Consider the following 26,628-nt stretch of genomic DNA (forward strand, 5'->3'; position numbering starts at 1 on the left):
GATGCATGGGGTTTCTGTAGTCAAATTTTTGCAAGAGTTGTGAAGACATGTTTTTTAAATTCCATTATACAACCTTAGTGACAAAGTCATCTTTTGTGTGGTCCTTGTAAAAAGTGACCTAAGGCATGTTTTTCAGGGTGTAGCCTACAACACTCTAGTTATTTCTACCTAGACAGTGCTAAAAGCTGCACAATGTATATTAATACTGGATATGTGTGGAGAAAACAGGCTCTCAAATGTAGCAGTAAATCTTTTCATGCCTGAATTCTGTTGCCATTTTCACTTCATTCTCTGTACAGAGAGTCTGCAAATATCGCAGCAGCCATCAGGGGTCTCCTTTCTCTTTGGTCCCTTCACACAAATGAACCATTTTGGTGGGGCCCACTGGTAGCACCAAGTTGCCACCAGGGATTGGAGGTGAAAAAGTACCTTTGTTGTTACAGCTCCTAGAAACAGGATTTTGCTTTATTTTGTTTTTTCTCTGACATGAACATAGAGATGTTAACACTAGGGAGTTTTTGCTGAGTAAAGCTTTAAAACTGACATTAATAGTCTGTTAAAGTGTGCATTGATTTTCTTGTTGTCCATTTTACTAGTATCATAAAATAATCATTCAGGATATTGTTCTCCTTCTACAGAGCATGCAGATGCCAAAAAAGAAAAACAAACAAACAAAAAACCCCGAACAAACATCCCCCAAAAGTTCACAAGGAAACAAACCAACAAAAGCTCCCTTAATTCAGATGATTTATGTTATCTGTATTATCTATAACTCCATAAAATTAAGTTAAAATAGAAGATAATTTAATACCCAGAATGCAATTCTAGTCTGTGTCTGGACTGAATGTTGTTGGATTATAGATGATTTGCAGCAGTCATTGTCACTAGGTCCAAGGTATCACTGAACATGATGGAAAATGTGATTCTATTGACTGAAGGTGGAAAGCATGTTTTTCCAAAGCTTCCTCTCACATCTTGTTGCTTTTATTGAGGGTATAGTTGTGTGTTTTGATAGCAGGAGTATCAGGATGAAATTACAAGGTCTATCTTCCTCTTGTCTTTGTGAATTTATTTCTGTTTGCGTATTGAGGATACTTAAACCTGTTATCTCTGTACATTTCATATCCTGTCAGTCCTATATACAAGGTGAAGTCCCAGCATAAGCATCCGTGAAATTCCCTTGTTGATACATGGTTCTATGTTCTAGTTATCTGATATGGTGAAAAAGTACTTAGTGAATGATATTGTGTGGACTACCAGTAACCTGACTGCTTTTCCTCATTGATAAATATGCAGTAATATTCCACCTGTGCTACAGACTTTTGTTTCCTTCCTGGTCATCAGTCTCATCACTAGGAGAGTAGTTGCACACTTTACTTTACAGTCTTTTGATTTAAATGGGTTGGGGAAAGCATCTTAGGACCTTTTGGCTAGCCAAAATGTCTTCCCAGGTTTTTTCAGCATCTTAGCTTCAGCAGCAATGTACAGGAATTAATGAATAAAGATTCACAAAATAAAGCTAAAGCGATGATAGGAGAAGAGAGAATTTGAAGTGGGAACGAACCTTTTGAAGAGGCTGGTGCTAAGAGTAGTTCAGAAGCAAAGTGAATTTGTCATAATTTGTCTATTTTGTTTCTTGGGCAAGGAACTACTAAAGTGAATCTCAACTAATACCCGTTTATAGAATGAATCTGCAAATGAACTGGAGTGATCTATGCATGTTTTCAGATGTGATCTATAACAGTTGTTTATTCTGCTTAGCTGTAGAAGGGCAACAAAAGCTTCAAAATATTCTGGTTTTGTAAGTAATCCATATTTCTCAATAATATTTAAACCACTTTATTTTGCTGCTTCAACTTCAAGTGTTATTACACTTGATATACAATATTTTGATGCATGTTTTTTGTCAAGTGGAAGAGGACTGACTGAAACTGGACTTGTGGTATGTTTGGTTTTTTTCCAGTCCGTTCTGTTATTCACTGAGCATTGCTCCTGTCTCGATGGAGACAAAGATAGTTAGATCACAATGATCGTGTTCTTTCTTGTTTTTACATTGTGAAACACTTGGAGTTTGATACACAGTTACAAAAAGATTGGTCCGTGACTGATGTTAAAGTGAGGAAAAAGTGATCTTTGTAAAGAGCTTTTATTAAAATTGGTATGAAAATTGTTTTAGAACATCTTACTGTTTCTTTTGCAGTTAGGATGTGCTTAGGTTTTATTTCAAAAACTGTTTTTCTGGCACAAAAAATTCCACTAAGGGAGACAGTATGTTTTTGATAAAGACTTGTGAAACATGCTTTGCCAGTACCTGCCAATTAACGTACTTTTTCAGTAAATTAAGAAACCAGTTGTCATGTACTGGCACGAGTATGGTTGAGATCACCCTCTTAGACAAACAGAACAAATCCTTGATCTAACTTTCTCCTGTTTTTTAGTAGGATGGAGCGTGCATTCATCGTACCTATCAGACTTTCTGGGTCTGATAACGTTTGAAGGATGGAGCCTTGCTGTCCGACTACTTTGGTTTTAGTGGTTATCTTGATTATGACATAATTATCCTTAGTTGGAAGACCTCATAATTAAAACAGATTTTATTGTAAATGTTAGCTTGACAGTTTTCTTTGTTGATTAGGTACTTTTGCAGTATTTTATGGCAGTTAATTCTCTGGAGCTCATGCATCAAGGTTTTTATATATATATATATATATACATATATATAAAAACTCACATATCTATATGTATTTTTTTTTCAAGTTGAAATTGTCTACTTTTAATGAGTAGACTTTCCTCTATGCTTAATTTTTACGTTGTTTCTGGAAGTACTTCTAGCCATACATCTGCTGGAGAAGAGAGGAAGGCTCTTGAAGACAAGTCATTACATTTAAAATACATAAGAACATGTATTTGAAAATATTTTCTTATAGTTTGTACACTGATCATGAGCATCACACAATACTGTAATGAAGAGGACAAAATATAGGTGCTTTAGCTTTGGAGTGGCTGGGCTGTGATTTCCTATAATACAACTTTGTTTTGCTCAATTGTTTTGTCAGTACACAGTATAAACCAGGAAAGAGGTTTATTGGTTTGAACAGAGCTGGAGTATGGGAAATCAGAATGAATTTCTACTGTCCTGCATTATACCTGATTGTGCTGAGATCTCTGGAGATTAGCCATATTAACTTAAGCTTTTATTGTTCAAACTTGCAGAACATTTTGCCCTCGACAATTCCTTGTTCAGTTTCCTGTCTTTCCTCACAAAGGGGAATAGTTTCTGTGCTCACAGCCTAATCTACACTGTTGTGAAAAATTGTTACATATTTTCACTACATGTATTGCCTGTGTCCATGAGAACTGGAGACTGGCATATGATAGCTCTTATAAACTCCAACGTATTGATCATCAAAAAGAGCCTCTGCTAGATGAGCTGCAAAAATTAATAGCAGTCTGGATGAAACTTCTGCATCACTGGGATTGCTGTCTTGTCTTGTTTTCTACAGTAATGTTGTCATTCTCATTTTCTTTGAAGCTTCCTTGAACCATCCCCCTCTCACAAATAGTTCCATATGGAGTCTGAAACACTGGCAGAAGTGCCCAGAGGCAAGTCTTACGGTAAGCAGCTCAGCTGCACAGCTACTGATCCAGCAGACTTGATGCTGCACCCTTATGGTTTCATTTTTCTCTGCACCACAAACCAGCAGCCAGGTAATAGCAAAGTTGTAGAAGTGGAGGGACAAGAAATAGAAGTCAGTGTAATAGACGTGTATGATAGAGAGTGAAATTTGAAATTTCCTCTTGCTCATGAAGAAGAGTAAAATGTCTAAAGACAAAAAGCAAAACAAGACTTTACTGGTATTTACTTATCCCATGCCTTGTATAGTTTCCCTCCCAACTGAGTTTTTCTAGTGTTTTGGTTGAAAGCCTGTTAATCTCTAGAAACATCTTTCACCACTGTAGTTAATACATAAATGTCTTTAACTTGTATGAAGGTTTTCCACAACCTGTATCTGAGCTTCTGTGCCTTTTTTCCCTTCTTTTTATGAGATGAATCTGTCTATCTGAATATACAGACATTTTGTAAATGTGTTTTCTCGCTAAATATCAACAACTTGGAAGTCTTTTAACACAGATAGGCTCATTAAGGCATAGGATCAGAATATGAATGTACTCTGCAATGGGAATAGAAGAGTTGTTCATCTGTTTATTTAGGCATTCTTTCTCACTGAGCGGATTTTAGGTAAGGAGTTTATTTTCGAAAGAAGGCTTTGTGTGCCTGTTCTTTTTTGACTTTATAACATGCCCCATGTGCCCAAAATAAAAATTTTGAATTAATATCTAGTCTGGAAGACTGGGTGACTTTGTGAGCTTTAATGGTACAAGAATGAAGAGCTAGTGTTCTTGAGTGCAGGAATTCTTTTCATCCTGGTTTCCTAGGGAAACAAGGGTATGATCACATACAATATGCATGCTGATTTCTCTTTTGATTTCTGTTATTGTGTAGTTTCAACCAAGCTTAGAGACGTGGAGATCTTGGAGGTAAGAAATTCTATAAAATTAGGTAGCAGTGTAGAAGATGAGCACCCCAGAAGAGCATGGCCTTTAAGGAAAAACTTGCAGCTCAAGCTAACAGTAACAGAAAAAACCCTTGTGGCTACCACTTATGAATGATGCTGCTTTGGGAAAGGTTTTAGTTGGAACTGGTACATCTTAGGCCAAAGAAATTCAGGTATAGCACAATCAAATGATAAAGTGACAAAATTCACTATAGATTAAAAAAAGGGGATACGTGAAAGGAAAACCAACCTTCCATAGGCAGTGAGGGCCTGTTAGCTACCTGCAGTCACTTGGAAAGAGTTCTTAGAGCTTTAATAAGTAGTTATGTGAAAATAGAAGTTTCATGGTCAGTCATGGTCAAAAAAAGTAATATAAAGAATTTTTAGAAAAGAGGGGGAGAACAAAATGGAAAATACTATGCCACTGCATAAATCTGTTGTATGTCTGCACCCTGAATACAGTTCATAGTTATGGTTCTCCCATCTTACAAAGGATATAATAGAACAAGGGTGATCAAAGGTTTCAAGAGAAGAGTGATTAAACACAAACCCTATTTGTCTTGAAGATGAATGATTGGGGATAAGATGAGGAGCAAGATTATAATATAAGAACTATAAAATAAGAGAGTTGTGACGTGAGTGGACATGACTGTACATTGTTTGATACAATTCCATTTGACGTTCCCTGGGACCTGTATTATTGGGAATCTGGTCTAAAAAATAAAATATGATCTTTTCCCAGAACTAGTAGGTAGGCCGTGGGACTCACTGCTTCAGCATTTTGTGTGGGTGAACAGTTTTTATTGGTATAAAGGGTGAATGAAGAAATCTGGAGAAAGAAAATCTGTCAGAGATGACTGCAAAGATATACGCTGTGGCTTAGGAAGTTCCCGAGTTGCAGACTTTTGGAGACCTGAGAGGAGTTTGGGGAAGTGGTGGCTTATGCTTGCCGTGTCCGTGGGGAGGAGGTACCTGCTGTGGAGCGTTGTCAGAGACAGAGTATAGGAGCAGAAGGCCGTTTGGTCAGACCTGGTCTGGTCGCAGTGATGCAATTTCAGGACTCAGGTTTGCCGGAGACCTTGGTTTTATAATGACTTGTGGAATAAGCTTGTCAGATCATCAGTGGTTTTTTTTAAATGCATCTTAACTTCACTGGCTGCCAAAAAGTTCAGTGAGAGAATATTGACCGTGAAGTATAGTTTCCTCCTTTGTATGAATGGATAATTCACTTTCCTGAAGTCCCACAAAATACACTCTCACATAGTGGCCACGCAGCATTCTTCATTTTTATTAAAGTTTTAGATAATCACAACTTCTTGTCTTTTCAGCCCATGTGGACAATTAAAAGCTAAAAAGGGATGTAAGTTCAGTGTAAAAAATGTGGATAGGAAACATACAGTTTGCAATGTTTGTTCCCACAGTTGGAATACCTGGACAAGCTATTGTGGTTTTTCTAGTGCACATCCCATGTGCCTCAGCCCTGACCTGAAGAAAAGTTCAGACTCCAGGTCAAACAGAGCTGAAGACACATGCATAAATCAATGACTTGTTTTAGTGCCACGTTAAAACAACATGAGTGGCTGGCTTTTCTGACCCCTCCTCCCTTTCATTTAATGTGCTTCTTTGGCTCTTCTTTAAAGAGGGCTCTGTAGAGTAATTTCAACTCTTATCAGCTTGCTGACAGCTATATGAGCCTTTCTGCTGGCTCCAGGCAATCACTGCCTGCGTGTGAAACATCCCATTCTTACAGTGAAATGGTCCTGGATAGAGTTAAAGCAAATGGGTGGTGGAGTTTTCCTGAAGGTGGTGCAGCTCACGTGAAAAGAGATGGGATTTAGTTCTTGTTAGCCAATTAAACAGAACTTCATTTCAATATCTGGACACTGAAAGCTCTTTGAGCATAGTTTGAGTTTTACAAGTCCTTTTAATGAGAATATTCAACTTCCAGCTTCAGTTCTTTCCCTGACAGGGGGCAGCTTCTGTCTCTGGGTTCTTTGGACTCATCATTATCAAATTTAAACGAACTTTCATCTGTCTGCCATTTGTAGCATTTTAAGGAGTGCGATTGGAGAGGCTAACCCTGCTTTAATCCTCCCAGAGTGCTTCAGTGGAGCTCCGGGTCCCCCATAAATGTCAGGCCTGGACAATTTGCCATCTTATCAGATGCAGTGAAGTTAGTTCCAGTCCTCTCACCCCTCCCCCAGAGGAAAGATTTGTTGCTGCAAACAGCAAAGGAAAGAGAAAACTTTTTCCTGGCTTATTGCCAGGATCACCGGGGGAGTTGTAGAATCCTTGGCATTTATATGTGAGACTTTCATTGCTTCCCCCTCCCCTCTTCATTTGTTGCGGAGAATATCCTTACCCTAGATTTTATTTTATTTTTTTTTTCTGTTGTCTGTCCTGCCCTATTGCTTTCCAGAATGAAGAAAACTGCTTTTGTGCTTGTCGTATTACAGAGTGGTCTTTGTGGAATCTCTGAGAAAGAGCTCAGAAATGTGAGAGCAATCAGCACCTCAATGAATAATTTTTATAGGATGCAGTTGTGCTGCCATTGTATCTAGTTTTGCAGACTTTAAACAACAAAAGGTTAAACTTCAACTGTAAGATGGAAATTATGCTATTTTAAGACTATGATTTTTCATTTTTTAAGATTAGATTTTTAGACTCTGTATTTTAAGAGTGCGTATGTTGTTGCAAAGTGGACTTTTGGTACTTGTACTTTGCAGATTGCTATACACAACTTAGACTACAGATAAACCCAGATGATCCAAAGATTGGAAAGGCATGTACTTCTTTTAGAAACAATATTTGAAAATATTTCATCATGCACGTGAAGCAGCTGCAGATAAATGGATGATTAAGCATCTCTCCTGGTGTTTCACTCATTCTTTGTTACTCTGTGCTCTCCCTCTGCTGCTGCTTATTCTGTACTATATCACATTTCTTTATCAAATTCACTTGCTCCATTTATCCTTTCATTATTGAAAGTGTTACAACTTTAGCATTTACCTGTATAGTATAAATACAGTGCATTGTTGTGATAATTTGCATGTGAGTATATTAAATAGTAGTAGTAAATGCACCTTGGTCTTGTATCCATTTTACTGATGAGTGTATAGGGCATAAATAACTTGTACAAGGTCAAATCATAATATTAATAGTGAAATTTAGAAGTCCTGGATCCTGTTTTAATGACTAAATCAAATGTATATTACAATATGGTAGGAACTTTTAAGTTAAAGGTTTTTATGTGTTCTTTAGGAACAACCTGCTGCCGGATAATCTTTAAATGGATTTTCCTTTAATCTTTGTCTATAAATTGGGCAGATATCTAATGGTTTCCTAGATGCCTGTATACAGGAAAATTATGTATCTTTGTTGCAAATGGAAAAGTGGGCTGTGCTAGGAATATATTGTAATGCCCTTTGGCTTGCAAATGGTGTAACTTGTATCTGGGGGTTGACTCCTTCCTTTGCCCTCTGCTCCTCTTTTATTTATTTATTTTGTTCTTTTTTTTTCTTTTTTTTTTTTCTTTTTCCATTAGCAGATAATTCTGAATGCTCTTTAGAAATGAAAATGGCACCTGGCATTAGTTGTGTTTGAATACATATTCTATCCTGGTGGCTTAAAACTGTACAGATGGTTTGGAGAGCAGGATTATAGAGGGTGTGCATATTCCAGGATACTAATAGTGGAGTAGGGAATTATCGATAGAAGTTGTAAGATTATGGTTAAGCTTAAGACAGACAGTTTCCTGCAAACAGACTCGGCTGGTAATGGAATTCTGGTCCCAGGGGGTCCACAGAATACTTCATCTCAGTTCCCTCGCACAGCACAGTCTCCCATAAAATGCTTCCCAACACCGTAGCAAACAAAACCAAAAAGTATCAGTGGTGCCTGTTGAGGCATGGGGAAAAACGTTCCTGATCGTGAATCTGGTGATTAGGTTAAGACTGAGCGTGAACACAACACCCATTAACCAACTGTCAGAAATGCTTCAGTAAGTTAGCAGCTTACTGCTGCTAGCACCAAGCCCAGGCTCTGCGCTCTTCCTCTCACTGCTTCTTCCGTTTCTGATCTGTTACTACCTGTGTTTAGTAGCCAGTGCGTCAGGGAATCTGAGACATGCGTTTCGTCTGTTGCAGAGGCCGTGTTATGTATGTATCGAGGGGAGAGTGAAAAGAACTCCTTTCTCACATCTTTTTATTGTTCAGGTGAAGCAAAAGTTTAATACAGAATAAATGTGCAAATGCTGGTCAGTGGTGTACTGTCCATATTTTTGGGGGTAGCAAGGACTTCTGTAATAAGCTTTAATGTTTATCTTTGAGCTTACTTTTCTTTTTTACAAAATTTGGCTTCATGCAGTAAAGAATATTCATCTTTAGCATGCTATTTGAAATGTTTGCCAAGAAGAAATGAATAACACTTGTTTATGTCTATCAGTTATTTTGTCCATGTAAAATTATTTTCAACCCTGTTCCTTTGCAGTGTTACCATCACATAGTATTATCACAACCAGCAATTACAAATCAACTTACCTATTTCATCAGGCAGCCATGCACAGTTTGAGTCATGAAGGATAAGGTATTACATAGCTTGAGCTGACATCAGTTATTTTTAAGGTTCAGAGGAAAAAAGGAGCCTCATGTCCTGAACTGAATTTTTCCTATAGATATGAAAAAAAAGAAACCCAGTGACTGCCTGTCCTTCAGCTTTTGTCCTTATAGAAGTCAGTAAGATATATCTGTTTTCAAGCTATGCTGACAGTAATGTCTGTGGTTAAAGTTGTCCAATGTTGAGAACTGTGTGTATGGAAGTATGTGTAAGTTTGTGCTTATATAAAATAGAACTATATAGCTTACAGGAAATTGAGCAAAATATATCTTCAATCAAAAGGGCAAATTCTTCCTGGTATAGAGCTTAAGTTTTGAAATAGAGGTATGTGCTGATTTTTGACTGCTATAGTACAGTGGTAACCCTACCTAGGTTTTTTTTTCCCTTGCTTCAAAAAGCTGTCCTTTCATGTGTGTGATTGGCACTAGGCTTGCTTTGTGTTTAACTTCTCTAATCAAGGGAATTTAGGCTTCTATTCTCCCAGCATTAGTACAGGAGTCATGGGAAATCTCAAACAAGACAGATCTTGTTGCAGCAGTTGACACAAATAAAAGCAGTTGTGCTTTTATTTATTTATTTTTGATGCTGGATGCTGATTAAAAGTTTCCAAGCATCCTTTAGCCATGTTATAAAGCCAACCAGCAGAGAGCAGGGCAGCTGCTGAGGAGGGGAGATGCTAGTGGACATAGGACAAGATCACAGTGGGAAGCATCAGTCTGTGTAACTCAGAAAGCTGGGAAAGGTGTAAACAGATCCCCAATTTATCTGTAGAGTGGGCTCTCCAAACACTGTTTTATTGGCCAGTGGCTCCTGCTTTACTAACCTCTAACCTCTGCAATACTCAGAGGTGCTGCCCACCAGCCAGCCTTGTCTTTGAACCTCCCTTGGCTCCTGCCACCTCAAAGGCTTGCAGTCAGATTTTTGTGTTTTGCTTGGGACCTCACCTCTCAGCAGGATGCCTGCAGCAGGGAAAACCGATCTACCCTGAGAACATAGACATATTTGAAGGCATTACCCCTGGGACTAGAAACCTATTGCTTTCAGTTTCAGGAGCTGTCCATCATTTGTCAAGAAATGTGGCTAAAACGTTCTCCCCCCACACCTCACCCCAACTTGTGGTCATACAGTAGTTGAATGTTCCCTGCAATTACATATACGTATTTGTTTTCTGTTATTTTCTAGACTGCTGTTGAATCAACGATAGCGTAAGTCTAGCTCACTGTAGGTCTGGTTTTCATGTTGTTAACAGGGAGTGTGCAAAGGACAAACTTACCCTAAATAGGATGATACAGATCCAAGTAATTTTGACTACTCCTCAGGTTAGGTGTGGCTGCCCCTTCACCATAACAGCCTGGTGAAATTGGAGTAATTAGGGAGCCCTGGAAACGGAAGAGTGGGCTATTTTTTGTGTCTTTACATCATTATCAATGATGATTATGTAGATATGACTATCTGGAAGCCAGAGTAGGATCCATATTACTCTCTTACAGCTCTGTTATTTCTGTGGTGTCGAGGCATGTCATTCTTCATAGGAAGACAGATCTTAAAGCTCTTTGGGAGCAAAGGGAATTCAGTAAATGGTAGCCATTTTTACATCGCATGTTTTTAAAGCTCTAAGTGCTTTATGAAACTTTTCTCTTTTTTTTTCCTCATCCTGCTGCTTTCTTTGCTGGCTTTGTCTACGTGCTTTGTGACTGTATTCCCAGGCATGTCTGAGAACAGGGTGGTGGTCCCTTGCTGCTCATAGTGCTAATACCTGTTTGTTGGCTCCATAACTGAAATGTATTTTGCCAATGGATTTGTAGGGTATCAGGGCAGTAAGTCAGGTTTCCTGGCTGGTGCAATGTTGCCTTCCGCAACTGAGTTGTGAAGTTGTCATACTCAAAGAAGCAGCTTTGAGGTGCAGAAGTATATGGAGGGAGGGGGGAGTGCCAGTGTGAAGTGGTAGTTTTATCTGTTCATCTTGTGTTCTTGTTATTTTTAAAACTGATTTACTATCACTGGGACAAGAAATAGCAGAAATCTGTGTTTTAGGGGTCAAGATAATGCAGGATTTCAAAACCATATAAAATGTTACCATTTCATGAGAGAGAATGAGAACTATTCTGTTAAAAATAGCTTCTTCTGTGTCATATGAACGAGATTTTAAGCAGAACAAAGCTCTTGTTTATAACAGAAGATGAAAACTTTTTAAAAAACAAAACCAAAAACAAACCCAAAAAACCCACAACAAAACACAAAGCCCCCACAAATTATCTGAAAGTATGGAAGCAAAACTCAAAATGTTACCTTTAAAATGTTTCAAAGAACCATTCTCACATGTGCATAGTATGTCTTGTTGTACATATGGATTACTATAATTGATATAAGTGATTCCTTTCAAAGCACCAAAGAGGAGACCAAAGCACCAATCTGAGGAAGAGTGCAGTGCAAGAAGCTTAAGATTAATATCTGACCTTGCACTAACATTTTGCTTTACCCTTAGCTCTTATGAGTCAGCATTTATCAAGTAGTTTACAGCAGTAAAACTGAGAGCCAGTAGAAGTGAGTTACTCCCAAGTGGCTGGTGTCTGAAGAGTAAGACTAGCATTTTGAACTGTGACCTCTGTCCCCTTATGAATCGGCAGCTTCAAAAAGAAAAAGAAAAAAAGAAAAAAAAAATGTATAGTGGAAAGATTTAGTTTTCACTCTCCATTGTATCTGAAGTAAGCAAATGTGCTTGTTTCGTGGCTACATGGTTTCATTTACTAGAGTGGAGAATATTGAGCCAGGTGATTAAATCCACCTACTGCTTTACTTGTAAAGAGATTTTTTGAGACTGAATTACAATAAAAAACAGCACCACAAAATGTCTGTGTAGAATCTCTTTGTTAAAATATAGGACTGTAGTGATACAAATATTTGTTTTGCTTGCTAAAAGCTGAAGTGTCTTGTAATTAAGGTATATTCCTCGACAGGCCACTCATATAAGTTGTGTAAGTTAAACAGATGAGTATTTTCAGGGCTTTATTTGGGAATCATGCATAGCTCAGAAACAAAAGTAGAAAGATGCAATGAAAATTCAGAAATAATATTAAAAGAACATTATCGTGTTCTGTTAGAAGCAAACCTTAGCTAAACTGGAAACAACTGTATGTGCCCTGCATTGTTCTACTGCTTATTCCTCTTTTTCCCTTCTGGAGAAACTTCTGGTTTGAGCTTTGGGAAAACACAGTATTGAATTATGGATTAGTCTTTGTTTCAAGTGATCAGACACCCCAATTCCTTGCTACCCCCATTTGTTAGCCTTGAAAGTGGCACGCTGATGTTATGAGCACTCTTTATACAATGCTTACACTACTGCTTTTCTTGTACAGGTCCTTGCTTACAAATGGACACAATGCAGTCAGGTGAAATTTGAAAGGTGCTTTTAATCTGATCTTCTGTAAAACATGAAAATAATTCAGGAAGCTTTTTAGTTTTAGGCAAGTTAGCACGATTTTACCAGTATTGCATTGATTTAATGGATTAACTCTTAAAAGTCCTACATAGTAGTCTGTGCATGGGGACAAGAATCTAATTTTTACTTTCAGATTGCGATTTCTAAAGAGGTTACTTCCTGTTTGGGGTAATTGTACTGGCACCCCAAAAGTGAGCCAACTTTTCAGAGCGTGGCTATTACGTTTTTCCATAGCCTCAAACACATGAATTATTTTTTAAAAATATACCCTACACTCTTGTTTGTTCTCATTTCGAATCTTTGTACCTCTCTGGGAAAATGAGAGGGCCCTCAGAGCATTTTTGAAGGTAGGGCTTTAAGGCGAAGAAGGATCATGGCCCACAGTTGGTCGCTTACTCTGTCCTGTCGTGCTCCCTTAATAAGAGGAGGATGGAGTGTTCAGGGGGTATTTAAGGTACCAGAGCTTTACATTTCTGTCTGAATGACCGTATTTTTTTCCCCCACTGATTACAGAGAGAAGATTGAGCCAGCCAGCTTTAGGTGTGTTGAAATTGAGTGTGTGATATTGCTAAGGGTCCTAAACCAAATAAGCACTTTTCTTCAACCCAGATTCTTACCACTTTCTGGAAAGAACAAATTACTGTGTAATTATTCATAGTAGAAAATCTTCTGAGGGTTTCTCGTAAGCCTGTGTAAAGAAACAAAAATGGCACTGGTTTTAGCTGGCCCGGGTGGTATCATCTTTGCTGAAAAAGTGCATACTAAAAGTGATATGTGTGATCAGCAAGGAAGTTGTTGGAATTGGGAACCAGCTGTAGGAAGAGTAAGGTGGTCCAGGAAGAGGGGGAAGATTACAATTCACAGGCAGAAAAATGTGGGAATTTGGGGTTATAGGGTCCTCAGTCTGAACCCAAAATTTGTCTTGGGAAACTTTTTGTAAAATGCTTGTTCCTCTCTCTTCAGTCCCATTTATCTTGTGGGGGCAGGAGGGGACTTGAGAGCTCAAGCTTGCTATCTGATTATTATGTATCATCAGCTATCCTCATACACATCTTTAGTATGGGGTAAATATATAATAATTCAGTTTGTCATGAACCTCAGTAGCCTATCTAATCCTACTGCACCATGGAAAGAGGTTGGGGGGGGGAGTTGCCTGTGACCAATTATAGTAGCTTGCTTGATGGGCAATAACTTGTTAGGTCTCAGTAACTTAAAAAAGCATTTGGTTATATTACAGTATCACGTGTAACTTAAGAGCCTGAAGGTCTTAGTGGACAAACTTCCATGCCCAGAGCTATAGATACACAGGAAAACTGTAGGTATTTCTTGTAATATCTTTTCTATCTCTGCTGAAGGTACACATTTTAGCAAAGGGTTGCCACAGTCAGTTACTTGGGTAGCAGTGGTTAGCTAAATATTAGTTTAAGGTTTCTCTTGACAAATAATAAGAAAGGATAAAGGTTTGGGAGTTTTTTTCTGCTTTTTCTATCCACCCCAAAATTTGAAAAGTCTAGAATGGTTAAGTCTCACAACATCTCCGCGAGGTGAATATTACGCATACTGCAGAGAGGCTGAAGTAGAAGCAAGAAATCAAGTGAATGTCAAGTATTTATCTGTAAATAAGTAACAGAACCAGCATGAAAATAAGATCACCAAGCTTCCAGGCCAGTGCTGCTGCAGATAGGCCATGCTCTTTTCTTCAGCCAGGCTTCCCTAACCCAGATGGTCAGGGAGTAAAAACCAGGAACACTGGGAGCCATCGAGAAGGGAAAGCATTTGAGTCACCCCAGCCAGTGTGAAAATAGTTATGTTTCAAGTCCTCATAAACCCTTTCAAGGCATTTTGGAAACACTGAACTCCTGCAGTGGGGCAAAATCTTACAGCATCGTAGTGCCTGACCTAAAAGCTGAGAGAAGTGGTGGTTTATGGGCAGTTAACTTTTACTGCTCGTCTGCAAGTCTTGTTTTTCCCCCTTTTGCTAACTTTACCAATTCCCACCAAATCATGGGCTGTGAAAAGGCAGGAGGTTAGAAAGTTCCTTTCATGGACTGTTTTTCTGCTTGATCTAAATGTTACAGAAAGTATTTCTTTCCTTGACTCACGCCCAGTGTTTTTCTTTTCACAAACTAATCAAAAGATTTACATTGATCTGTCTTGCAGTCTCCACTGGAGCACCATTAGTGGCATTAACACTAGAACTTATAAACAGTATATGAATGGACTTTGTAACCTGATGCTATGCTGGCTTGTAAAGAGCTTATAAAGAGATGCTAGGCCTCCGAGTGTGTTTATTTCTAAGGAAAATAACACCTTACCTAAATAAATTTTACTTTCTGTGAGTGGGCTACCCTATCACTTCATGCTGCTGCCTGTTGTCTCCTATGAAAATAACTGCAAATGCTTCCGTCCCAAGCTCCTGCCTGTACCAGCATGTGCTGAATATTGTCGGTTTAGTTTCTCCATAGTCCACCTGAACAAAATCCTGGAACTGAAAACAAGTGGGATTGAACTTCTGGTTTGGATGCTTGCTTACTTGGTTGAAGAAACACAAAATTTCTCATACCATGTACAGTTTTGAGGAGGAAAACTAGACCAAGTTTCTAACCTTTTTCTTCTTAGAGATATTTCTAGTGTTCCTCAAAGTGTGCATATGTATTTGTGGAGATAAATTAATACTTCTACATTACATTAAGCGATTTTAGCCTTTACAGAAAGTGGTGGGTTTTCGTGGGCAATCATTAGAACTACTTACTTGCATGCCAATGTTTGACCTTTGTCTGCAGAGCTCACCGCTTGGAGAGAGGGTGGAGTTTGGATTCCAATTCCTTCTGTCTTGGCTTTGTAAAATTTTCTGCCAAAATTGAATTCAGGTGAATTAATTTCATGGGGAATCTATTGTTTTATAAGTGATTCTAGTCACTTCCAACCCATTGGGCAACCCAATAATATCATGTATTCCTCATTCTCAGTCAAGTCATTCAGTAGTCTAAACTTGACTCTTCCACACGTTGGTAAAACTGTTATAGAAAATAATGCTTTTTTGTCTTTCATCTTGGATCTATCCTTGATTTTCTATTTATCTAGAAATTTGGAAGGGGAAGAGAAGCTGTGCTTCTTAAATACCTGTTAGCAATTCCTGGTAAGCCTTACACCCAGAACAAGATCCCTTAGCTTAACATATGTTCATTTGGCAGTTCTACAAAGTACACGTTTGATCTCTATTTACAATTTAGATTGCCCATGACCTAAGCAATATTTAGGTGTATACAAAGTTAGCTTTCTTTACAAGTCTGTGGTCCACATAGTGTGTTTCCTTAGAAAATTCTGAAACCTCATCAAGCAGACTGCTAGAGTACTAGAAGTTAATTTCAGTTCAAGTTGAAAGGAATGGCAGCCTGACCCTCGCATAGTTGTAGACTGTATATAATCAATGCTATGTGGAAGACAAGTTCTATAATTATGGGTCATTTATTTCAAGATCCTGAAAGGCTTTCAGGTAGCTCTAATTAGTATGTTACAATTGCAATACCTTACAAGCATTACCCACTGTATTAAAGCTACTCTTGAGACCATTGGTCTTCTGAATTTGTAGGTACAGAAAAGAGAAATGAACAGCTCAGAATACTGTGTAAGAATACTAAGAAAGTTGGCATAGGAGATGGGAACAGATCTCTCTCTCTTTTTTTTTCTGTTGTTGCTGTTGTTTTTCTCTCCTGTATCCCAAACGTGTTTGTGGGATTTTCATCCCCACTAGGTATTTGTTACATTCCAGTGTAAGCTTTTCAACCACGCCAGGTAGAGCAGAAAATACGTTTCAAATGGAATTGACATATATCTTCCCAGTAGAAAACTCTCCCCAAATGTTCAGTAACTTAGCATGCTGAGAGCAGACACTAGCAAGCCATGTTAATCAGTTCTGCTTTATAAAAGCAAACAAGGTGGGGAGGAAGTAATGAGACCCTGAAACATCTGTTTGGAGACTTCGAATCCCCTTAGAAGGTTTTGAGTTCTGCCTTAAAGAAATACAACTCCAAAAAATTACAGCCGACTGTGGGAACGTTTTCTAGCTCTTTACAAAAAAATTAATTATGTAAATATTAGTCTATAAAAAGTAAATTCCCTCTGCCCTCTTCTCCAGTTTTGCTTCTGTTAAAAAGGTGTAATCTTGCCTGACATTGCAAACATTCTTTCAGCAAAGAGAAACTAAATCAGATCCATCCTAGTTTTGCTGAAGGCGGAGAACCAGCTTTGATTGTTACAAAGCTAGATAATCACAGATATTACAGTATTAATAAACAATCTTAGTCTTAGAACAGTATAGAAATGCTGTCACTTAATAACAATGAAATACACAGCCCTGTGTGTATTTCACACAATAGCTGCTTAATTGCTTTATAAAGTTAAAAGGCTACATAAAATAATTTCTGTTTACTTAACTATTGCTTATAGCAGGGGTTCTAAACTGTTATCTAACGTGAAAATGAAATTTGAAATCTGTGTTCTTACTCTCGTTCATTGAGGATACTTTAACAGAGAGGTTCACTATTCTGGTCAATTTTAATTCTTAATCTACTTCTGGTTTTCTTTTTAAACCAATTGCTGCTGAGTTCTGGATAATATGTTTTTCTTTAGAAATGGGGCATAGGGAAAGGAATACTTAAGTCTTTGCTTAACGTGTGGTGTTTGCTTTATTTAGTGCCTTTTTGGTATTTTAGGAAAGCAGACATTATTTATTCTTACCTGTTTACATAATTCCTCTGCTTTTACAGTTGGATGTAAATATTCATTTTGTTCTATGTTCTTGGTTGTCGGCCTGTTATCCAGCTGTTAAGTTCTACCAGGGAAAGAAATAAGGAGAGGGAAGTGATTCCATTCTAGAGTGAAATTGTGTTTGCACTCTCTGGATGACAAGCTCCAGAGAAGTGTAATTTTTGGACATGCGTATCAGTCTCCTTAATAAAATTCTGAAATGCTCTGAAGTAGTAAGGCTTATGGTTGTTAAAGTTTTCTCACAATAAAAGTAGTGCTCCAGAGAGCACTTGTCTCTTTCCTAGTGTGCTTTTTTAATTGTAGCATGGATTTTTTCATCTTAAATATTTAACAGAACTATTCTGAAGAACCTGTTCTACAGACTACCCACAGAGTAGAGTTTTAGGGCCAGCGTTTCGGCAATAGGTCTTTAGTTCTGAATCTCATAGCTTACATTCATAGTAAAGTACAGGGTAGCATACGTGTGAGTATGCGAAGTTAGCTTGTGAACTTGCGTTTTCCCTACTTGTAATCTTTCCTGTACACTGTTATTTAGTGTAGGAATGCTCCAGCACAAAGTGTACACGTAGCAATCACTCTTTGTCTTCCATAAAAAAAAAATAATACTGATCTGCAGAGTGAGACAAACTGGCAACTTGTTAACGACAGTTAAACGAGAGTTATTTTTGGTTCATCTTAAAGTCTGTACCTCCAAAAGCTTGGTATTCCTTCAGTAACTTAATATTCTAAATAATATTATTTAATATTCTCATAGCACATGTTTAAAACTGGCCTGTCTGCAGAGCCTTTTTGCTATTTAAAGAGGCCATAGCAAGAGTAAAATAGTGTTTGCCCAAATTTGTATGTTGTCTTCGGCTGTTGTGTTCTGGCTCTGAAAGCTTCTTAAGCTTCCAGTTACCGAAAAAATGTCTTTTCTTTTAATCGTTCTGCAACTTAGATGCAAACATGTACTCTTATAGTTGATACTGAACCATAGGGAGACTGCAAATTAAATTGCCCTCTGGACACTTCAAGGTGCTGGAGTTTCCTGAAGAAAAACTAGGTTCACAAAATTCACATCTCTTGGGTCAAAACACTTGAACTACATTTATTGGCAAAGCGTGTTTCCTTGTGGGTTGGATGGGGTCCTACAGGATCATTTGATGGTTCTAGGCATTTAAAAAGTATGTTTATGTATCTAAGAGAGAATCAGATAAGTCAGCATTTTCATTTCCAAAACCCTGCTTTTCTTCCAGCATTTGTCTTACGTAGAAACTGGGACAAGATTAAAACTTGCCATACATGACCTTAGCTTGAAAATGGCTCATCTGTGAAATTCGGTGCATCTGTGTATAAGAAAATCACATGCTTCATTTCGGCAGTTTTACACTGCCTGTGTTGAAAATTAGCCTAGGTTAATGATTGTAACAAATAGGCGTGTGCATGTAATTTTATGTAAAAAAACTGTATTTATTTGTATAAATAATATATGGGGTTTGGAAGACTTAGGAAGATGTTAATTTGGTAGGGTTCATGAGTACTGAAGTTCTCCAGCTGATCATCTGTCTCTAAGATTGATGTTAAAAGGTGACTTTTAAGTTGCACCTTTTAGGCTGCATGCTTTTATTTGGCTCTTTAGCTGCACTGTGGATTCTTCTGCCTTGGAAAAACTGAGTTATAACAGCAGTGTCTTCTGTTCTGTAGTCAAACTGCTTTTGACATTTTTCAAGAGGAAAACATGATAAAAGCGGGAAAGTAACTGATTCCTTCAAGTATTCTCATTCTGTTCAATCATTTGCAAAGTAATGCTGCTGCTTCTTTTTATTGACTGTAAAGCCTTTTCTGCGGGGGTGGGGTTGAGTTTGAAGCCTTCAGGCTCTATGGAAATATCCTAGCTACAATAAACATGCCTCCTAATTTAATTTCCACCTGACTTGTAGACTGCATGGAACAGATTGTGCGTGGCAAGGCACAATTGATTATTAAGCACTGGATCTGTGCAGTGTGAAAGCGAACTTTATTCTCTTTACAGGCAAGGTGGTTCTGGGAAGCCTATTTTCGGTCGATGAAAGCAATTGCTCTTGCCACTCTTCAGATTATCAATGATAGAATTTACCCGTATGCTGCTATTTCTTATGAAGAATGGAATGACCCTCCAGCTGTGGTAAGTAAATTCTTTTGGTTGATTTATAAAACAAATTGTGTGTTTGTTTTTTTTCCTCTTATAAGTGGTACGTGCTATGAAACTTGGTAATAATTTTGTGTATGTGTGTTTGTGTGTGTATGTGTTGTGTTGGTAACTTGCACAGATGAAGCTAATATATTTTATGACAACTGGCAAAATAACTAGCAGTTCATTTTATGTCCTGGTGGTGAAATGTGAACTTTCAACTTTTGCTATTGCATGCACGAAATTGCTTGCTTGCTTATATATTTCTTTATTTTTCATGCATGCATACACACACACTTCTTTATTTCTGTTGAATATTGTGTGAGTTTAGAGCAGTGGAAATAGTCGGTGGAAATACTGAAGATCTTAAACAATCTGCAAGGCTCTTTCATGTAATTCTGATGAAATAGCTAATTATTCCTATGCCTACAATTTTCTCCATGTTATTTCTATGTAATTTCTCTTATACAGAACCTGATGATCAAAGTTTTGCTGTGGTTTTTTTTTTCTTTAAAAAAAGTTCCACTGGTTGAATCCACCTCTGTTAAGAAGAAACACTGGAGTGTTAATTAACCTTCTGCACCAAGCAGCTGGTTCTGATTTTTTACCATATAAAAGCCTGTGGATGATTTTCACTCATAATCAGTTAATTTTCTCTGTGTCAAAATATAAAAAATAGTTTTGTTTTACTAACAAAACCAAACTTGTTAACTCTCTCACTTTATGATAGTTTAGAGAGAGACTTTCTCTGAAAGCTTTGTAGGAGTGCTCAGGAGTAGAGTATGTTTTACTTCAAAGTCTTCAGGCCGGTAGAGTGTGAACAGTTGCTGACAAAGAGTTAGAAGCTCATTGCTGGGTTTTGTAAGATGATTTTCCATTGCCTAGCCAAAGGCATTAGTAATCTACTGTTTTCATTGCCTAGAGAGCAAACATGGCCTTGTCAATATTTAAAGAAGAAATTAAGCTGCACAGGAAGTAAGTATATACTCTGCAAGAAAGGGATCAGAACATCTTAACACTTTTAGATTATGCTAGCAAAACAAGCACCTTGACTCACCGAGTAAAATGAAGAAAATGGCTTTAGGATTACTCGTGCTTTAAAGAGGACAAAAAAACATCTCCTGGGTTCTCACCTATACTGGAAACCCATCTGTTTCTGGGGAAGTTAATCTTCCTCTGAGCAACAACCAGGCTTTTTTTTTTTTTTTTTAATACATGCTTGGAAAAATTATTTCTATTAGTCATTCAACCTAAAGGTTCTTAAGCAGTAGGTTTATGACCACAGACATGGCAACATGCAGAACAGAACTCTGAAACTGTGGGGGAACACGTAACAACAGTACTGTGCTAGGGCAGTACAAGGAGCAGGCAGGAATATTGTAACAATGTGCAATTGCAAAGAAAATTTAGAAGGCTGACTGCCATTAGACCGGCTGGAATTTGTCCAGGATGTTGGAGTTAACACCTCGTATCGTGCCGCTCTCATGCCACGAATGGTCAGTTCCTTGGTGGTTTTATGTCTCAGTTGAAAGAATTTGATGTTTATCCTAGTCTATGAAAATTGCTTAATATGTGCATGAATTCGTTTCTTGCTTCAATATGAAACAGAAATGTCATTAAACGTTCCTTTATGGGCTGTGTAAGCTCCATGTTAGCCAGCAACACTGTGTGCTTGTGACCCTTTCTCAGAGGGTCAGTTAAAGAAAATAGAATTCAGATCAGGAATTGTTCAAGAGCAGTTAAATTTGTAGAACAGCAGTACACAATCCTGTGATATCTTTAACTCGGAATTTTGATAGCTACTCTGAGCATGTATGAACATTTCTTTGCTCAGGCTCTTTTTTCTTTTTCCTTTTTTTATTTTTTTAAGCCAGGTAATATTGTTTGGGTTTGACCCTTGTTCTTTCATTCAAAGCAAATAACTGGATCCTTCTACAGTTTTCTTTGAAATATTTTTTCCTTGAATATATTTTACCTCTTTGAGGTGAGAGCATATTACAGTTGCGGTCTATAGGGGAGCATATTTTTCAGGACTCAGCTAATTTCTAACTTCAGACAGTTTAGAAGGTGATGATGTGTACAATATCTGCTAGTAAATTTAGTGAGTAAATAAATAAATTTAATAATAGTGATTGTAATTTTTTAAAAAATGATTGTGGTAGTCAGAATTCCACAGTCGGTGCCTGCTTGTCAAGGGAATAATGATCCACTTAAGCCTGAGTGCTTCTCATCTAAGCTGGTGCCTAATGTCCACTCATGGCACGGTTACAATTTCCAGTAAGTCTGGATGAAACGTTATAGTTGGAAAGCAGGTAGGTATGTACATTTGAGGTAGCAGAAGATGGCAACTGTATCTTCTAACTCTGATAAGAAGACAAAATAACTAAAGATGAGTTGAATGTGTTCCTCATTTACAAGCAAATTGCCATGTTCTGCTCTAAATAAACTCCAATACTTAAGCATTTAAAGAAAATTATTTCAGGTTGGCCCCAGGGCCAAGATATAGGTAACTGTTAAAATGAAGCACCAGCGCATTAACATTAATACCACAGTGAAACATGTGAGTAACTGGGTGTCATAAATACTTGCATTACTGGCCAGGACTGTATCTTCAGAACTTGCCACATGTATTCTGCCTTCAAACGCGGCTGGCCCAGCATCCAGCTCCTCTAGCTCTGCTTGTTGTTCCTTGTGATGGTGTGCTCAGTAAGGATGAAATGCAGTGCTCTTCTCTAGGCTCTTGTTCCCATACCTAAGGGGATGGCTGTTATCTTGGACAGTCAGCATGAAAGTGATATTCACGCATTTAAAATCAGTGAGGCATGCTGATGGCTAGATCTGTATACAGATAAGCTTTATTCCTGTTCCCCATATGTTTCTTGTCTCAACTCAAAGAAACATCAGCCCACCTTGTGTTGAGTCTGTATTTTCCCAAAGACTTTTAACCGCTATAAGCAAAAGAGACAGTCCTGCACTCTTCTACAGCTGGATGGCAATTTCTCTCTCTACGTGCTGCCTTCTTTTTGAATTCTTCAATTTTAACTGAAATAATTTTCATTACGTAAAACTCACCCAGCAGAAGAAAAAAAGAGGCAGTGGGGCAAGGGAGGTACAGGATGTCTGGCAGCCTGTTTTTTTGGCATTAGTTTGGCTTATATTGGCTCACAATATTAGTGAGACTGTTGCCTAAGTATCTTCACCACAGTGTAGATACAGCAGCAGGGCAGGAGGGTGTTTTTCCAGCAGGAGGGAGTATAAGGTACACAGAAGATAAATGGATATGCAGTTAATTCCATACTTAGTACATTACACTGAGGAAGTGATCCAAGAGTTTTATGTGTTTGTATGGGTTGACTGAAGACTGTTGGCCTGTTCTAAAGAAAAAAACCCTACATTTTGAAGTGGATTATTTTCCTACTCATCGACTATGCTGTTGAGGAAGTGGAAGACTAGTAGCATATGAGATGCTAATATGTTATGGAATAGTACTTCCAATAAAAATGCACTACAAGGTATTTTCTCGTTTTAATGAAGAGGGGCAAATGATGTTTTTGAGCCCTGAAACTCATTCCTGGACCACTGAGTCCTTTATGTCTCAGACAGTCTGTTGCTGCAAGCATGAGAGTTTAATGCCTTTTGTATTTCTTGGCCCAACCATTATCCATTAGGCAGGGGCAGTCAGTTAGGTTCAAGTAAGCCAGAAAATGACTGTTTCTACAGTGTGTGTTCTGATGGTTACCAGTTTGGGCTGGACTGGAACTAGTGACCTGGGTTTGAGATGTGATCTGTTACCTTCAATTAAGTACTTGTTATGCTCTAATAGAGGTAAACTATTTGCTCACTTGAGCTTCTTTGTAGATTATTTAAATTCTCCTCTTACTTTGCCTTATACCTTGCTAACATATATGGGTTTCTCAAAAATTACTAAGACTGGGTTTTTCCAGATTTCTTTAATTGCTTTTGTTGAAATTCTTTCAAGCCTTTTATAATGTAGACCTATAAAACATTAGAGCTTTTTTTTTGTCAGGGACTGCTTTTGAGCTTTGACCTTGGATGATACAGACCATAGTTTAATAATCACTTGAGAATATCACTATGCTGAAAAATAAACACACCAGATTTCATTTCTCCCAGTGAGGCAGAAAACAGCACCATCGTTTGGTTCAAACCAAAATAGCCAAATTAACTTAGTGCAAAAAGCACCATTCATTTAGCAAAGTCCAAGTAGGATGTTCATTTACAGAATACTTTGTGGGCTTCTGCCTGTTACCAGGCAGCTGACACCTGTGAAACAATTAAACTATTTCTTAGCTCTTTGGTAGTATTTTACAGTCCTCAGTCTCCAGATAATGCCACTGTTATAACTGTACTTCCATCCCAGTGCCATTCCTCATCTTCAAAGCATTAAGCAAATACTGGCATACACTTGTTTATTTACCTGTAAATGTAAACATTACCTGTAAACAATCTATCACTTTTTTGGGCAATGCACATCTGGTATTTTTTTCCATTGAACAATATCAGTTTCTGTTCCTGCTACCTTGTGTGATGGTTGGAGTCAGCTGGGTGAAATTTTGTTTTATTTAGTGTGTTAGAAGGTAGATATTCTTTCTTATACCAAATAAATTTCATTTTATCAATATGTTTTTCCAGTGTTGATGCTATGGACAAGTTGAGTATACCACATGTATATTATATATAGCTATAAATATTGATATTTTTGTGTGTGTGAAACACGATTTAACAGTTTGTTTTAACTTTACCTGCCCAGAGATTAGGATTCTTTTCTTACACAGTGATAGATAACCTCACAGTTATCCTGTGTCATGTGGCTAGTACCTAGTGTGTAGGTTTATTTCCATTCTAAATGATATCCTTTGAGGCATGAATAACAAATTTTTGGATTTGGTTGCCAGAATCGGAAACTGGATTTCATGTATTTCATTTGAATGACATCTTAATTCTTAAGACTACACCTAACCATTTAATACTTTGGGCTTTATTTTCTCTAAGAGGTTTTTGCTGTGTCTTTAGCTTAAAAGTAGACACATGAACATACAAATAAGAGACATGTTTTTAACCTTAGCAAAGCTGGTTTTGAGATACACCCAAAGAAACTGTACAATTTTGCTGGCCAAAAGTGAGGGTCTCCTTGTTCTTACCTTGTTGGTTGCACTGCCTGGTGCCTCCTGGGGCTTCGTAACTGTGCAGCTTTATTTTATGTAATGGGAGTCATTAACTTTAAAAAATAATAATAATATTAAAATAATGGGACTTTGCTTTGGATTCCACTAGTCATCTTTTCAGTATTCCCTGTCTTTTCTGGCTTTGAGAGCATGAAAGCTATGTTAAGCTCCGTTTTCCCGATTACGATTATGTCATACCCTGTGTTTTTTGCATCTGGAGCTGCTGTGCTGACTTACACCAAAAAAACCCACAGAAAAAACGTGAATCCTTTTCCTGGTTCTCTTTAAATATTCTTATTAAGGTTATAATGTTATAATATTATTCTTATTCTTACAAAAGAATGGCAATAAAATTGATGGAGGGATCCCAAAAAGCATAAGTATTATGGCAACTGTAAACATGAACTCAGTTCTTGATAATTTTCCTCACTGGAAATCTATTCCTTTTGCACATTATTGAAATTAAGGAGTTTAAGACAGGAGCCTGAAGCTGAGTTTTGATATCAAAGAATGTGTTCAGCCAATAGATTCTGTCAGAAGGGCTCAGACAGCTGATTAGATGTAAGTGGCTAAACAAAAAAAAAAAAGATGCTGAATAACTTAGTGTTACAGTTACATGATGTATTTTGGCAATCAAAATTCATGACAGTATCAGATTTCATCATTGAAGAAGGAATAGGTAGAAACTCCTGTGTGTCTTGTGGCTAAAATGTTTTTGAGGAGGGTTTATAATCTTCATCAAAACATGAAATGGTGGCACTGCAACTTGGCCTGTGATTCTGCAGAGTGTAAGCACTGTGGTTGGCTCTGGAGAAATAGAGAGGGTTAATTCCTTTGGTTTTGCCCTATGACCACTTGAGGATGGGAAACATGATGAAATACTTTCTCAAAGTATTCGATAGAAACTTATCATGAATAATTGGAGCAAAATAGAATAAATCAAGGCTTTTTTTGGTCTGGTAATTCATAATTGAAACCACATTGAGGTTAGATTGATATTCAGAACAACCCAGCTGAAAAAGCCTTACCCACGGAGGCAGGGGATATAGAGCCCTGCTTTCTTTAAATGTATAGAATAACTGCTTAGCTACTGTTAAAGTTCATAATGCCGTTGTCCTTACCTCTGTGCTTTTAAAAGAGTTGTTCTTGTTCAAACTGTGTGGTTTCACTAATATGTCAGTTACAACAAGCACTGAGTCCAGTTGTTGAAAATAAAATACACAGGGAGGAAAACCCACTGTGTTATTCATGGGAGCAGTGAAATTTTATTCTTCTAAAGTCCTGTTGCTGAGTTTTCCCACTAAATAATAGCTGGCAAGTACTTGACCCTCTTCTGTAATATGGGACATCTTATTACACAGTCTTGTTTTCCTAGAGACCTTTCTGTGATGCATTTTGTAATGTGTCTGCTGTGTCTTTCTTCAAGTCTCGTTCAATGGTACTCAGCATACACCCAAATAAACTTTGGGGTAGGACCCTGTCTTAGTTACATCCGGTATTTTGCCAATACATTTGAGGTTCTGTAGCATTTATAAAGATTGGCCAGTTCTCGGTCCAGTTATGTTCACTGACGTCCTGAGGCTCCTATCTCTCTCGCTTCTGTATCCTGCTAAGAACGATCTGTTTAAAAGTTCTTTGCTAACTTGAGCCTGCAAGACTCCACATTGAGTCCAACCTTGAACTTCCCACATAATGAGAATCCAAGTCCCTTGATACCTTGTCCTTAATGTATTAACTTTCCTAAAATCGACTCAGGTTGTTTTTAATGACCTAGAGGGCGAGCAATATTTGTATTTATAGTAAGGGAAGGTGCCTTATTTCTAAGGCGTTATCACACCTGCACACTTGCAGAAAGCATGCGCAGGACAGCTGCAACAGTCTTAATTCTTCCCTGTGTACATACCTGTTCCCGAA

General features: G+C 37.8%; 1 protein-coding gene across 1 annotated transcript in view; it reads left to right on the top strand.

Moving 5' to 3' along the window:
* EXT2 (exostosin glycosyltransferase 2) overlaps nucleotides 1-26,628 on the top strand; it is a 74,983-nt gene that overhangs the window by 14,867 nt on the left and 33,488 nt on the right. The window contains exon 7 of the mRNA XM_009895624.1: nucleotides 19,391-19,522. Within this exon, the coding sequence (XP_009893926.1) occupies nucleotides 19,391-19,522 (132 nt within the window). The remainder of the gene's footprint in view (nucleotides 1-19,390; nucleotides 19,523-26,628) is intronic.

This window comes from Charadrius vociferus, unplaced genomic scaffold, assembly GCF_000708025.1.
Source record: "Charadrius vociferus isolate BGI_N301 unplaced genomic scaffold, ASM70802v2 scaffold111, whole genome shotgun sequence".
In the NCBI taxonomy this organism is placed as follows: Eukaryota; Metazoa; Chordata; class Aves; order Charadriiformes; family Charadriidae; genus Charadrius; species Charadrius vociferus.